The sequence below is a fragment of the Phascolarctos cinereus genome, unplaced genomic scaffold (assembly GCF_003287225.1).
Source record: "Phascolarctos cinereus isolate Bilbo 61053 unplaced genomic scaffold, phaCin_HiC Scaffold_3;HRSCAF=262, whole genome shotgun sequence".
Taxonomy (NCBI): domain Eukaryota; kingdom Metazoa; phylum Chordata; class Mammalia; order Diprotodontia; family Phascolarctidae; genus Phascolarctos; species Phascolarctos cinereus.
In genome coordinates this window covers 32,203,361-32,216,945 of record NW_027555736.1, presented here as the reverse complement: position 1 = coordinate 32,216,945, position 13,585 = coordinate 32,203,361, and the positions used below count along the sequence as shown (strand labels likewise).

Genomic DNA, 13,585 nt, shown 5'->3' with positions numbered 1-13,585 from the left:
TCAGGACTTCGTAAGTCCAAGCCCAGCGCTCTGTCCACTACAACAAGCTCTTTCTATGCACTTGCACACACACACGCTCACAGGCCATCGGGTCCAACCTCTTTATTTTACAGATAATAAAACTGAGGCCCAGGAAGGTGAAGTGGGCCTCAGAGGCAGAATCAAAGCCAGACTCAGCACCACTGACCCATGCTGTCTCTCTCAACACCCCAAGAGGGAGACAGCATGGATGAGTAGGCCCATTTCCAAGATGAGAAGCCTGAGGTTCCATAAGGGGGAGTGAGCCGTCCAGAATCAGCAGCAGAGCTGGGCCCCTGCTCTCACACAAAAAGCACACCCAGCCAGTCCACATTCTAGCTGCTCTCCCTCAGGTCCCGCCATGGTCACCAGAGCACAGCATGAGCTGAGCCTGAGGGAGGACACGAAGGGCCAAAGGCTGACCCACCTGCTCGTGCAAATAGTAGTTGAAGGCAATCAGGTAGAAGTAGCGTTCCAAGCTCTGCAGAGTCTTCTGCTGCCGGGGTTCTTGGCCACCACTTCCCTGAAGGGGAGGAGAACTTAAGGGAATGAAGTGGCAGTCATGGAGATGACCGAATATCAGACCTGCAAGAGCCCTTAGAACCCTGAACATCAGGGCTGGGAGGGATCCTAGAACACAGACCATCAGAGCTGGGAGGGAGCTTAGAACCCAGACCATCAGGGCTGAGAGGGAGCTTAGCATACAGAACATCAGGGCTGGGACGGATCCTAGAACACAGAACATTAGGGCTAGGAGGGAGCTTAGAACACAGACCATCAGGGCTAGGAGGGAGCTTAGAACACAGAACATCAGAACTGGGAGGGAGCTTAGAACACAGAATGTCAGAGCTGGGAGAGGGCTTAGAACATAGGACATCAGAGCTGGGAAGGACCTTGGGACACAGAATGTCAGAGCTTGGACAGAACTTAAAACACAAAACATTAGAAATGGAGGAGCTTAGACTATAGAGTATCAGAGCTGGGAGGAACTTTAGAATATGGACTGTCCAAACTGGAAGAGATCTTAGAACATATAACCTCAGAAGTAGGAGAGAGCTTAGAACATGTAAAGTCAGAGACTTTAGGACCTTAGGACCTAGAACATCTGAGATAGGAGGAAGCTTAGAACATAGAACATCAGGGCTAGGAGGGACCACAGAACCCAGAGCTGGGAAGGATTTTCAAGGTGCTTCATTGACTCCTGTGGCCTCTAGGAAAAACAAAGCAGCTCCTCCATTTTGGGCATTCAAAGCTCCTCACAGCCTGGCTGCACCCACCTTTCCAGGCTTCCTGCCCATCAGAACCTTCTCACAATCTCCATTCTAGCCTTACACAATCTTCTATTTCCTGACTCCGTGCATTTGCATAAGTCTTCCTCGTGCATTGTGCCTGTAATGCCCTTCCTCCTCAGCTCCTCCTCACTGGAAGCCCAGCTTCCCTCAACATTCAGGTCAAATGCCACCTCCTGCAGGGAGCCTCCCCTCATGTCCTGCTTTCTCGGACCTGACACGGGATGGGAGAAGTGCAATTTCTTTATAACTATTTTGCGCTCTCAATCCCTTCCCAGCGGTCCTCCAACCACCGCCTGAAGAGCCAGGGTGACAGGAAGCTCACTCCATTCACCCTCCTTACCCTTTCTCTGAAAGCAACACAGGGGCAGGGGACAGAAGGGTGGAAAACACGGAGGATTTAATGTCAGAGGGCCCAGGTTCAAATCTCTGCTCTGCAATTTACAGCCTGTCTGAGATGGACAAAGCCTTTAACCTGAGCCTCGGCTCCCCCATGTGTAAAAGGAGTGATCTCTAACGTTCTTAATCCTACAATGATCAAAAACAAGAAATGAGAGGAATCTGGAGCAGCAGAGGAAGATTTCTAGAAACTGACGCAGAGGGAAGAAAACACAACCAAGCCAGAGAGACACAATGATGTCGAGGCCATCGATGAACCCCGAGAAAATGAAAGCCCCACTAACCAGCCTGGAGAAAGGCCCAGGAAACAAGGGCTCCTAGCATCCTGCTCCCTCTTCTCCCCAGACAGCCTGGGGACCACCAGCAGGCCAGCTGCGGACTCCCAGCCCGGCTCACCGGATTGGCCGCTTTTGTTTGAGCCATTCTCCTTTGTTAAAACGGAAGGTTCCGTTCCTGGCCAGGGGATGGGGCAGGGTGAGGAGGCCACATCAAAAACAGGGATAAGGTAGCAAGGGAACTCCCAGGTGAGGAAGCTCCCTGTACCACTCCAGGCTGGCACCATCTCTACAGCTTACTTAGGAGTCATCAGGGGCAACGGTGTCCAACTCAAATAGAAACAAGGCCAGCACAGGACCCAGCAGGTCCATATCAACTCAGAAAACAACAGATTAACATTATCTATGTTTTACTGCCCTCCTGTTTGTTTTGTTATGCATTTCCCAGTTACACTGTAATCTGGTCTGGCCCCAGTGGGAGTGTCGTGAGACGCCTGGGGCCACTGTTCTAGAGATTAAGTGACACACCGAGGATCTCACAGCCTGTAAGTATCAGGGGTTGGATTTGAACTCAGATCTTCCCAGCTTCCAGAATGACTCTCACTATGCTACTTTCAATACCACCTCTCTTTGTTTTAAAATAAATAAGAATAAATCCTTTGATGTCTCTTTGGGCCGTTCGTTTGACCACTGAGGTTCTGACATCTCCCGCTGGGGGTCATTCTGGCCCAAGAACACACACTGAGAAGCAGCTGCAGTTTCCAGCACAAACCATGGCTGGTTAGGGGGCCGGAAGGGTGGGCGGGCAGAGCAGCAAGCAGAGAGGGGCCTGGGCTCTGTCCAGGAAGGGTCTGGCTTTTAACACCATCCATCAGAGCTGGCTGCCTGTCCCACTTTCTCCTTTTCCCCCAACTCAGGGATACCTTCTTCTATCCTGTTTATATCACGAGGCCAGAAAAGCCGGTTGGGAAAAATAAACTTCCCTCTCCTTATCCGCCCTTTCCTGTCCCTGCTCCCGTCCTTCCTCCAGGACCTGCTAGCATTCACACTGTCAGAGGAGCAATCATTGACAGGAGGCAGGGGGACAGAGGCCTCTGTGAGAAATGGGCCCCTCTCCCACGCACCAGAGCCCACGCAGAAGCCTCTCCAACAACCAGCAAAAGACCAGGGAGACATGAAACGGACCTTCAACTCTCCTTCTGGTGGGTGGGTTTATACCAAAGAGTCGAGTCTAGATGGCGCTAAATTCCAGCCCCAGGGAGTCCCAACCTCTCTGCCTGGCCTTCAAGGCCTTACACAAGTCAAGTCTACCCTATGTACTCAGCCTCTGCAGGGCTGTATAGTCATCGACCTAGGGCCGAAAGGGACCAGGTGAAGAAACTGAGGCCCAGGAGGGATGACTGACTTGTCTGAGGTCACACGAGGAGCATGAGAGGCTGGGTTTAAGCCAGGCCTTCGGAATCCAGATGTGGCCCTCTTCTCACTGAACTATACTGCCTCAAAGAATGAGAGAGCCTTAGACCTAAAAGGAACCTTAGTACACAAAATATCTATGCTAGAGAGGGCCTTACAAAACAGACCACAGAACATCTGAAACCCTAGAACACAGAAGGTCAGAACTGACAGGACCTTAGAACATGGAATGTCAGGAACATCTGAGCTGGAAGGAACCCTAGAACATAGAGTGTCAGAATTGGTAGGGACCTTAGAAAACAGAATATCAGGAACATCTGAGCTAGAAGGAAACTTAGAACACAGAATGTCAGAATTGGTAGGGACCTTAGAACATAGAATGTCAGACTGGAGAAGGAGCTTTACAGAAATACACCATGGAACATCTGAGGTACAAGGAACCCTAGAAGACAGAAGGTCAGAATTGATAGGGACCTTAGAAAACAGAATATCAGGAACATCTGAGCTAGAAGGAAACTCAGAACACAGAATGTCAGAATTGGTAGGGACCTTAGAACATAGAATGTCAGGAACATCTGAGCTAGAACACAGAGTGTCAGAATTGGTAGAGACCCAAGTACACAGAACGTCAGGCTAGAGAAGGAGCTTTATAGAAATAGACCACAGAACATCTGAGCTGGAAGGAACCCTAGAACATAGAGTGTCAGAATTGGCAGAGACCTGAGTACACAGAACGTCAGAGCTAGAAGGAGTGCTATAGACCAGCTAATCCAGCCCCTTCACTAGGCAGAGCAGAATGCACCGGCTATTCCAGAAGTGCTAGCCTCATAACCCAACAGTCAGGGATTGAAATCCCCTCCACTTATCAGTATTTCCTTGATGTCACATGGTGTCCTCTTGGAGCACTGAAGATTATGTCAGTGGACCACAAGACTCGCTTGGATCTCTAGCCACTGCAAGGCTGGGACTGTGGGCCTAGTGATGGTCTGTGCACCTGGGTGCTGGGACAGGGGGTGGCCAACGACGGACGCATTTCTACCATCACAAAGCCTGTCTTCTTTGTCACATTGTGGACTGCTCCCCCTAGGAGCAGGACCCAATTTTCTTGTCCTCCCTCAGCCCTCCTCCTGCTCCACACACACAGGGCCCGACCTTTCTGAGGAGAGCTCCCACCACGGCCTCACCTGCAGGTGATCCTGGCCAAGCCCTTCCAACTTCTTCTGGTTTTCAAAGACAGTCTCCTTCAGGTTATGCAATTCTGAGCAGGCCGCTAAGGTGTGGTCCACCTAGAAAGGAAGGGATGGGGGGGGGGGAAGATGGAGAGGAGAGAAGGAAGATGGTGAGGGGGAGGGAGAGGAGGGAGAAGCAAAAACCACTCTCCACCCCCATCATCAACAAAAAGCCAGCTAGAAGGCCAATTCCCCACCTCCCACAGTCATTCCCTCCTATCCCCTCATCCTTCAGGGCTCCCTTACCTCCTCCACAATCTGCCTCCCCTTGGGTACCATGTGGATGAAGCTCCGTACCACCTCCAAGTGCTCCAGAGGCCGTGAGTCAGTTTGTGGGGGTGCTGCCCTGCCGGGGGAAGGGAAATGAGGGCATGAAAGGGGAGAAGCCCGAGGCCTCCTTACAACACCCAAGGGATCCCCAGCTCTCACAGACAACGCTGGTGCAGGATGAACTCTGCCCAGTGGTCCCCCACGCTGGAAAACCTCATCACTAGAAGGCAGCTCGTGGAACAATCCGCCCAAGCTCATACTATGAACACTACACTGCTCCAGAGATCAGCAGCATTTCCCCCAAAATGACTTTAGAACTGCCTATAATCACTGCCATTTTTTCAGAGTACATGTTATATAGCATACAAACACACACATACACACATACACACACATACATGTACACACATACACACACGTGCACACGTACATCCGTGTGTACACACATGTTCATGTACACACACGTATACACACGCACGCACGCACGCACACACACAGCAGCTAGGCGGTGCAGTAAACAGAACACTGGGCCTAGAGTCAAGAAAACCCGAGCTCAAATCCATCCTCAGCTACTTCCTGGCTGTGTGACCCTAGGCAAGTCACTTAACTACTGCCTGCCTCAGTTTCCCCATCTGTAAAATGAGAATAATAATAGCACCTACCTCCCAGCATTGTCGTGAGGATTGAATGAGATTAAAAAAATCTATGAAGCCCTTAACACGGTGCCTGGCACGTAGCAGGCGCTATATAAACGTTAGCTATCATTAGCTATCATCACGTAAATAATATGTACAAGCCTTTCACAGGGATCATACTTTAACAATATGACATATTCAGGGGCGGCCTATACTTAGGCCAGCGTGACCAGATATGATTATGTACGTTATATACTATATGTATACGCGTGCGTGTGTGTGTATAGATGTATACACACACACACACACACACACACACACACACACACACACACACACACACACACACACACACACACACACACACACATATATACGTACATGCTATATACGATTATAATAGCCAAGGCATCCCAAAAGTCTTAACGCAATTTTAAGCTATTAAGGCTTAAGCAGGCCTGGACACTAAAGCCAGGCATCTTGCTTTCAGCCTGAGTTCCCACCTAGGACCAGAGCCAAGAGCCAGCGAGGAGCCACAGGTGGATGGGGGTAGGGCCAGGACTCAGGCCCAGGTCCTCGGCCCCCAATCCAGCGCCCTCTTTCCTCTGCCAGCCCCCCAACTTGGTGCCATTGCTGGGAGACAGCCCCTCACCCCCGTCCTGGCCTCATCCCATGGGTGCTTTGTGGCCCACGTACTCTGGCCTCTTGGTCATCCTCCTGCAGTGAGAGAGCACGAGGGTGCCCAGCACCATGCCCAGATTGGTCCTCCCGATTCCGGTCTGGCAGCTGAAGAGAAGGGCTGGGGGTGCCCCCACGGGGTCCCGGAGTGGCAGCAGGCTGGGGCTCTCCTGGAGGTAAGACACTGTCAATCATGCAATACTGTGGTCTGAGCAGCCCAGCAAAGCACGACCCCGTCCTGGGCTTGGTGACTCACATGATCAAACTATTCCCACCATCCTTCCTGACAGAGCAGTGGGAGGAGCCCCAAGCTACGGCCTGGTTGGTGGGGATGGGTCTGCTGTGCCGCCCACGCCCTCTCACTGCTCTGCCTCTAAGAGAAAGCTTGCCACGGTCAGAGGTAAGTCTGTGGCCAGAGGCAACTCAGCCAAAGTCTCGGCCAAAGTCAGAGGGGATCAACCCATGGCACCCACCCTGACCTTTCACAGAGGAATGAGCCTTGAGGAGGGGCTTCTGGGGTTCAGGCTCCCAGAAATGCCTGCCTCCCACCCTCTCATACTTCCCACCACTCCCTGCTTACCCGGAGGAACCCGATGAAAGCATCAAACTGGGCTTCCAGGGGGGCCCCATCTTCTGGCAGAGGCAGTCGGTGGTACCTGTCAAGTCACCAATGGCTCATCACTGGGAGACCCCAAGGGGGTGAGAAAAGGTCTCAAGGTAGAGACCCTCCTCAGCTGAGAAGAGGGGCCCAAGAGACCCCCACTGGTGAGGAGAGAAGGCTGAGAGACCCCCATTGGTGAGGAGAAGGGGCCAAGAGACCCCAGGTGAGGAGAGGGGCCTAAGAGACTCCCACTGGTGAGAAGAGGTGGCCAAGAGATCCCCACTAGTGAGAAGAGAAGGCTGAGAGACCCCCATTGATGAGGAGAAGGGGCCAAGAGACCCCTAGATGAGGAGAGGGGGCCAAGATCATGTGAAACTAGAGCCCTCCAGTCCTCCCCTTCAGGGCTCAACTGGTCAGAGGAATTAGGGACAAAAGGGATCTTAGAAATCATCAAGTCTAGCCTCCCCCTCATTTTACAGAGGAGAAGACTCAAAGAGGAAGTACTGTGTACACACAGCACACAGCTGACTAGCATCTGAACCCAAACACTCTGTCCCCATCTGGCATTCCTGGCTCCCTCAAGAAGCTAAGCCCATCCCCTGAACAGGAGGTCCTGGCTTTCCTATCATTCCACGGGCTGGGCCAGGAGCAGGGCAGACGCAAGGGCACCAGCCTCGTTCCCAAATCCTTTGGAAAATCCAGTGAAAGGGGAGAAGAGGAGCTCGGTGGGGAGGGGTCATACCCAGAATGACCCAAATGGGGCAGAGACGCGCACGGCTGATATACTGCTTGTATTTGCTGAACTCATTCTCTTTCTTATTCTTTTACTGCAAGGGATGGCCCAATGGGGAAAGAAGAGAAGGCGAACATCTTCAGAAAGACAAGATACCACTTGGGAGGAGAAGGGAGGATAGACATGTTTGGAAATGAACACATTAAAAGTTTTCAAAAATCTTCAAGCATCAGGTACCATGGGATGTTACATTTTCTGTGTCTGTCTTATCCCCTACTAGACTGTAAGCTCCTGAGGCCAGAGAACATGTCTCATCTAACTTCTATATTTCTCCCAGTGCCTTGGAGCAAGCAGGCATTTAATAAATGCGTGTTTAATAGAAAAGAAAAGAAATGGGTAGCTATAAAAATAAGAGACATCAATAAAAATCTTTTTTAAGGAAAGAGACAGATAAAGGGGAGAGGGGCAAGACACAAATGATCCCCCATACGCCCCTAGGTTATCTTCCAAAGATATGACCCCATGTATATACCCACGCCAGGTCAAGGAGTGGGTGGAAATAAATCAGCCCATTGTACAGGTAGGAAAACTGAGGCCTTGGATAGGCAAAGACCCTGGGGGACCACTGTCTAAGGTCCTGCTCAGTAAGTCAGAGGTAGAACTCAGGGAGAGTCTAGTAGCCTAGAGTCCAGCCTGGGGCAGTGACCACCAAGGCTGAAGAAGAGTGCATCAGTGGGTCGGACTGTCACCTGTATGACGGAAGCAGAAAGACGGGACGCTTGTACACCTCCTCCGTCACATGGATGTCATCCTCATTCTGGACCGGCACCGAGTGTGGCTCCTCCCGGAAGTGCTCAATGTCATGGTAGACATGGTACGTGTTCTCACTCAGCTGGGCAAAGTCATGAATCTGGACCAGAAAGGATCAGACGATCATTACTCCTGAGAGGGGAGGGACCTTAGTGGCCGGCTCACAGACAGCTGGTAGCACAGTGGACAGAGCTCTACGCCTGGCGTCAGGAAGACCCGAGTTCAGATCCACCTCTGTTTGCCTCAGTTTCATCAACTATAAAATGGACCCACCTCCAAGGGTTGTTGTGAGGAACAATGAGATAATATTTGTAAAAAGCATTTAGCCTGGCACATAAATGCATATTCCCCATTCAGTCCAACCCCCTCCAGCGTTACAGAAGAGAAAATCTTGCACGAGTCAGAAAAGTTAAGAGACTTGCTTAGGGTCACACAGCTTGTAAGTATTGAGGCAAGATTCACACCATCTTCCTGATTCTGAAGCCCTTGGTGAACCAGTGGATAAAGCAAAGAACAGAGTTCAAATCCTGCCTCGTGCATTTACTAGCTGTGTAACCAGGGGCAAGTCACTTAACCTCTGTGGGTCTCAGTTTTTCATCTGTAAAATGATGGGATTGGGTTCGGTGACCTCTAGGGCCCTTCCAGATCTGAATCAATGACCCTGTGGTCTTGCACTAAGGATGTTGTTCCCACAGGGCCCAGAGGATATTCTTAGCTCATCCCCTACCCAGCAGCAAGGCAGCCAGCACCCCACCACATCCTCCCCCCTGCCCCCTACCATCACCTCTTTCCGAATGGCCAGCTCCAAGCTCTCCACCTGGACAGCCGGGCTCAGTCCACAGAGATTCTCACTCAGGTTCTGTTTGTCCCGAGGCGTGTAAGACACAAAATCATCATCCATGCGCAAAAACAAGACAGGCTCCTCACGGACACAGAAAAAGACACACTCCTGCAGAGAGCCCAAGAAGGGAGCCATTACCACCACCATCACCATCATTAGCATCACCCCTACCATGGTCACCATCGCTAGCATCATCACCACCGTCCCCATGGCCATCATCCTACCCCTATCAATGACATATACCATGAATGCCATTGTCATCATGGTCTTCCACCATCAACACCCTCACCACCAACACCCACCACCATCACTGTCACCATCTCAGATGCAATACTACCATAAGGCCTATCGCTATCATTGACCTCACTATGTATTCATTAAAACTGGCGTTTACTGGGGCAGCTAGGTGGTGCGGTGGATAGAGCATGGCTCTGGATTCAGGAGGACCTGAGTTCAAATCCGGCCTCAGACACATAACACTTACTAGCTGTGTGACCCTGGGCAAGTCACTTAACCCCACAGCCTAACCAAAAATAAAAAAAAATAAAATAAAGCTGACATTTACTGAATAGCTATGACGTGCAAGACTCTGTACTACGGGTAGGGTCTAAAGATGCATGAGCTGCAATCGGTGCTCCAGAAGCCAACATCCTAATCAGGGAGATGAGGCAGGGCCCCACCAAAGACCTGATGCCCATACCCATCTCCTGTCCTGTGTCCTTCCCCTAGGATCTCAAGCTCCCTTTCTCTTCCCTCCTTCCCAATCCCTACACTCCTTCCCTTCCAGTTCACGGGTTCTTCGTGCAGGGGCCTCCCATCGATCCCAGGGCACATCTCCAATGTAGAAAATACCTCTTGACGCAGTCCTGTCATTAAAAACATCAAGCATCTACTGTGTTTGGACAGCCATGCTAGGAACGAGGGTGACGAAGAAGACAAGGGCCCTGGCTTCCTGGAGCTTAAAATCTAGTAGGTTCTGTGGTATTCCACTATTATGGCCCAAAGACCTTGGCTTGGCTTCCAAGGCCCCTCCACAATCTGGCCCTTTCTACCTCTCCAACCTGACCACCATCACTACCATCATCGCCACCATCACACTCACCTTCAGCCACACCAGTTTCCTCTGTCTTCTCCTACATACCACCCGCTCATCTCTGCTTCACAAATATGTCTCCATCCTTCCCTCATCTTAGTTCTCTCCCCAACCCCAACCTTACATGGAGTAAGAGAGTCAGCCCCCACCCACCTTATGGCCATCGCTCTGGAGTTTCCGGAGAACCCTCTTGAAGCCTGCAAGGCTGGGCTGCCCCATGCCAAACACAGCGTGCCCACCTCGGGCCTGGCGGAAGTTGGGGGCCCCGCAGCTCCCTGTGGTGTTCAAGGCATCCATTTTCCCTGAGACATCTCGGACCATGAAGTAGCGTCCCTGGAAAAATAAGAAGGAGCGGGTAGAGCCTTGACGGATGAGACAGGAGCCCCTTCATCCCATCTCAAGGGCTTCCCATTCATCTCAGGACAGGCCTCATTCGGGTCACCAAACATTGGCCTTGACTTGTTTCCTTCTAGCCTCTGGGGCGGCTGGCTCTGGGGGACCTGAGAAATCATGAAGTCCAACCTTCAGTTTATAGGTGAAGCCCAGAAAGGCAAATGACTTGCCCAGAGTCACTCAGCTTCTAAGTAAAAGAACCAGGATTTGAACCTGAGTCTTCTGACTGCAGGTGCAGCTCTCTTTCCACCACATGGAGCTGCCCTCAGAAGTAAGGTGAATTTAAAAAAATAAAGAAAGAAAGAAAAGAAATAAGGTGAATTGGGTGGAGAAGGTGATTCCCCAGGAGGCCCCAGGACAAATAACAAATGTGTGTTGAATTCCTGTTAAAGGAGGGAACCATATACTGCAGATACAACCCAAGGACCAAAACTGCCCTCAGAAAGCCTCCATTCTAACTGAGGGAATGGGGCATGTACACAAATAGGCATACTCCAGAGCAGAGTGTAAGGAGAGAAGGAGATCCAGGCAGAGTACTGGAGGAAAATCGAGACACGAGAAAACCCGCTCAGCTAAGAGGGGGTGGAGGGTGGGTGAGGGAGCTGGGCTAGGGTGTGGGAGTCCACTAGAGATGATGGTATGGGGGACCTGGGCCTTGAAGTCAAGAGACAGAGGTAAGGAAGGATTGTGTTCCAGGCATGGGAGATGACAGAGCCTAATTCACCAAGACAGAAAAGGTCAGGACAAGATCAGGAAGCAGGGGATGGTCCCAGGCGGCTGGAAACCAGAATCAGTAAAAGAGGGCAGAGAGAAGCAAAGGGCTAGAAAAGCCAGCTGTAGCCATGATGCAGGATGAAAAGGAGAGGGCTGAGCCTCTCCCAGAAAGTCTGAGTGTGAATTAGGGCAGGGCAGGGTGGAATGTACCACATTTGTCCTTTTCCCACCAGCAGGGACACATTCTTCTCAGGTGGAGGGGCAGTGAGCCAAGGAGCACAGGAAAGAGTCACGTGCAACTAGCTGAACCTCTGCTTGGGGACCCCTCAGTACCCTGGGAACATCAGATAACCCTCAGGCTGGAAGGGCCCTTGAGAGGTTATCTCCTCCATCCTCCCCACCCCCCACCCTGCCTTGTGGCAGAACAGACACCTACGCTACACAGATGAACAAACTCGTTCCGCTCCAGGCCTCCATGAGGGTAAAAGGTTAGGAAAATTCCCAACTGTGCTCATTTTTTAAACAATCAACAAAACAAGCCACGCCAGAGAGGGGAGCCAGAAGGACAGCTGGACAGTGAGGTTCCCCAGACGCCTGAAGAACAGAAAGGCCTGGATGCTGAGGGCGTGGAAAGCGGGAAGGAGAAATGCATCTCCCCAGGTCTACACACGGCTAGGCTCAGCTCGACGGCTGAGGAGCTGTGTGATCTGGGGCAGAAAGCCAAGCGTGGTCATCCACAAAACGGTTTAATTCAAGGGTCTTTAAGGTCCCTTCGGGTTCTGACAGTCTGTTCAACAGTCTCTGGTCCTGGTTAGCTCGGAGGGATGGGGTCAGAAGATAGAAACGGGTAAGTAAACAACCCAGCAGTTGACTCACTGGGACAGATCTTGGGTCAAGGGCCCAGGACGGACTTTGGCCATGAGAAGCTGGGGATCGCGGACAGCTCAGGTGAGCCATCGAAGGGGAAAGGGCTGCAGAGGCCCTAGAGGGAAAGGAGGGGAAGGGAAAGAAAAAGAAAGGGGAAGAGGGAGGGGAGGAGAGAGAAGGAGTACAACAGTTCCCATTACTAGAGAGCTTTTAAAGGGGGTAGAAAAAGCAAACAGGAGAGGAGAGGAAGAAGTCAGCAGGACGAAGGGAAGGCAAGAAATAGAGGAGAAAAGAGGAAAAGAGAGGAGGAAAAAGAAGGGAAAGGAGGAGGGGGATGAAGAGAAAGAGGAAGGGAGAGGAGGAGGGGGAAAGCGAAGAGGAAGAGAGACAAGGGGAAGGAAAGAGAAAGGAGAGGGGCAGGTGATGGGGGAGGGCTCACCTGGACCAGGTAGTGCTCCTGCGTGGCCTCTGAGATCCGGCCCACTGTGTAATGGGCCTTGAGCACTTCATCATGGATCTGGAACTCTTCTTTACAGTTGTACCTGTCCCAGAGAGCATGAGTCAAGGACAAGGCTGCCCACTGCCCCCAAGCTGCCTCCCGCCATTCCCAGGAGCCTATAAGTCGCTGATACTCACCTCCCCTTCTCCCCCTCCTCCAGCCCTTTTTGGCTCCCTCCTTAACTTATCAATATGGAAGCTCTAATCTGAGAGTGAGGACACTGCTTCCTAATCTGTAAAATGAGTATTAGCAAGCCTGTACTCCCTATCTCCCAAGGCCTGTAGATGATGGGTGGCCGAAGGACTCAGTAGGCTTTAAAAGCTCTATAGAAATGGAAGATCAGTCATTCAATGAGCATTTATTAAGGGATTACTTATGTACCAGGCCCTGGGCTGAGTGCCAAAACATGCCCTGCCCTCAAGGGGCTTACATTCTGATCGGACCAACCACTTGGAGAACAATTTAGATTTCTGCTTAAAAAAGTACTAAAAGATTGGTGGCCACTGACTATAATTATTCCTCTATAATATATATTTTGGCATATATAACCAATGTAATCAGGTATAGATAGCAGGTTTAAATAAGATAATGTATTCAGGGCCAGCTAGGTGGCACAGTGGATACAGCACCAGCCCTGGAGTCAGGAGGACCCAAGTTCAAATCTGGCCTCAGACACATAACACTCATTAGCTGTGTGACCATGGGCAAGTCACTTAACCCCAATTGCCTCACCAAAAAAAATATAATATATTCATGGCAGTACTTTTCAACATAGGAGGAAAAAAACAAAATAGGGATCCATTTATTAGAGAATGGCTGAACAATTTA

The 13,585-nt window shown here is 51.0% G+C and overlaps 1 protein-coding gene across 3 annotated transcripts in view; it reads right to left on the bottom strand.

The window, feature by feature from the left end:
* PALD1 (phosphatase domain containing paladin 1) overlaps nt 1-13,585 on the bottom strand; it is a 99,777-nt gene that overhangs the window by 39,759 nt on the left and 46,433 nt on the right. For all 3 annotated transcript variants that reach the window (XM_020975180.2, XM_078150760.1, XM_020975181.2), the window contains 9 exons: nt 12,698-12,800; nt 10,438-10,617; nt 9,135-9,299; nt 8,290-8,450; nt 6,787-6,862; nt 6,225-6,376; nt 4,870-4,969; nt 4,579-4,680; nt 446-541 (listed from right to left, as the gene is read on the bottom strand). In XM_020975180.2, the coding sequence (XP_020830839.1) occupies nt 446-541; nt 4,579-4,680; nt 4,870-4,969; nt 6,225-6,376; nt 6,787-6,862; nt 8,290-8,450; nt 9,135-9,299; nt 10,438-10,617; nt 12,698-12,800 (1,135 nt within the window). The remainder of the gene's footprint in view (nt 1-445; nt 542-4,578; nt 4,681-4,869; nt 4,970-6,224; nt 6,377-6,786; nt 6,863-8,289; nt 8,451-9,134; nt 9,300-10,437; nt 10,618-12,697; nt 12,801-13,585) is intronic.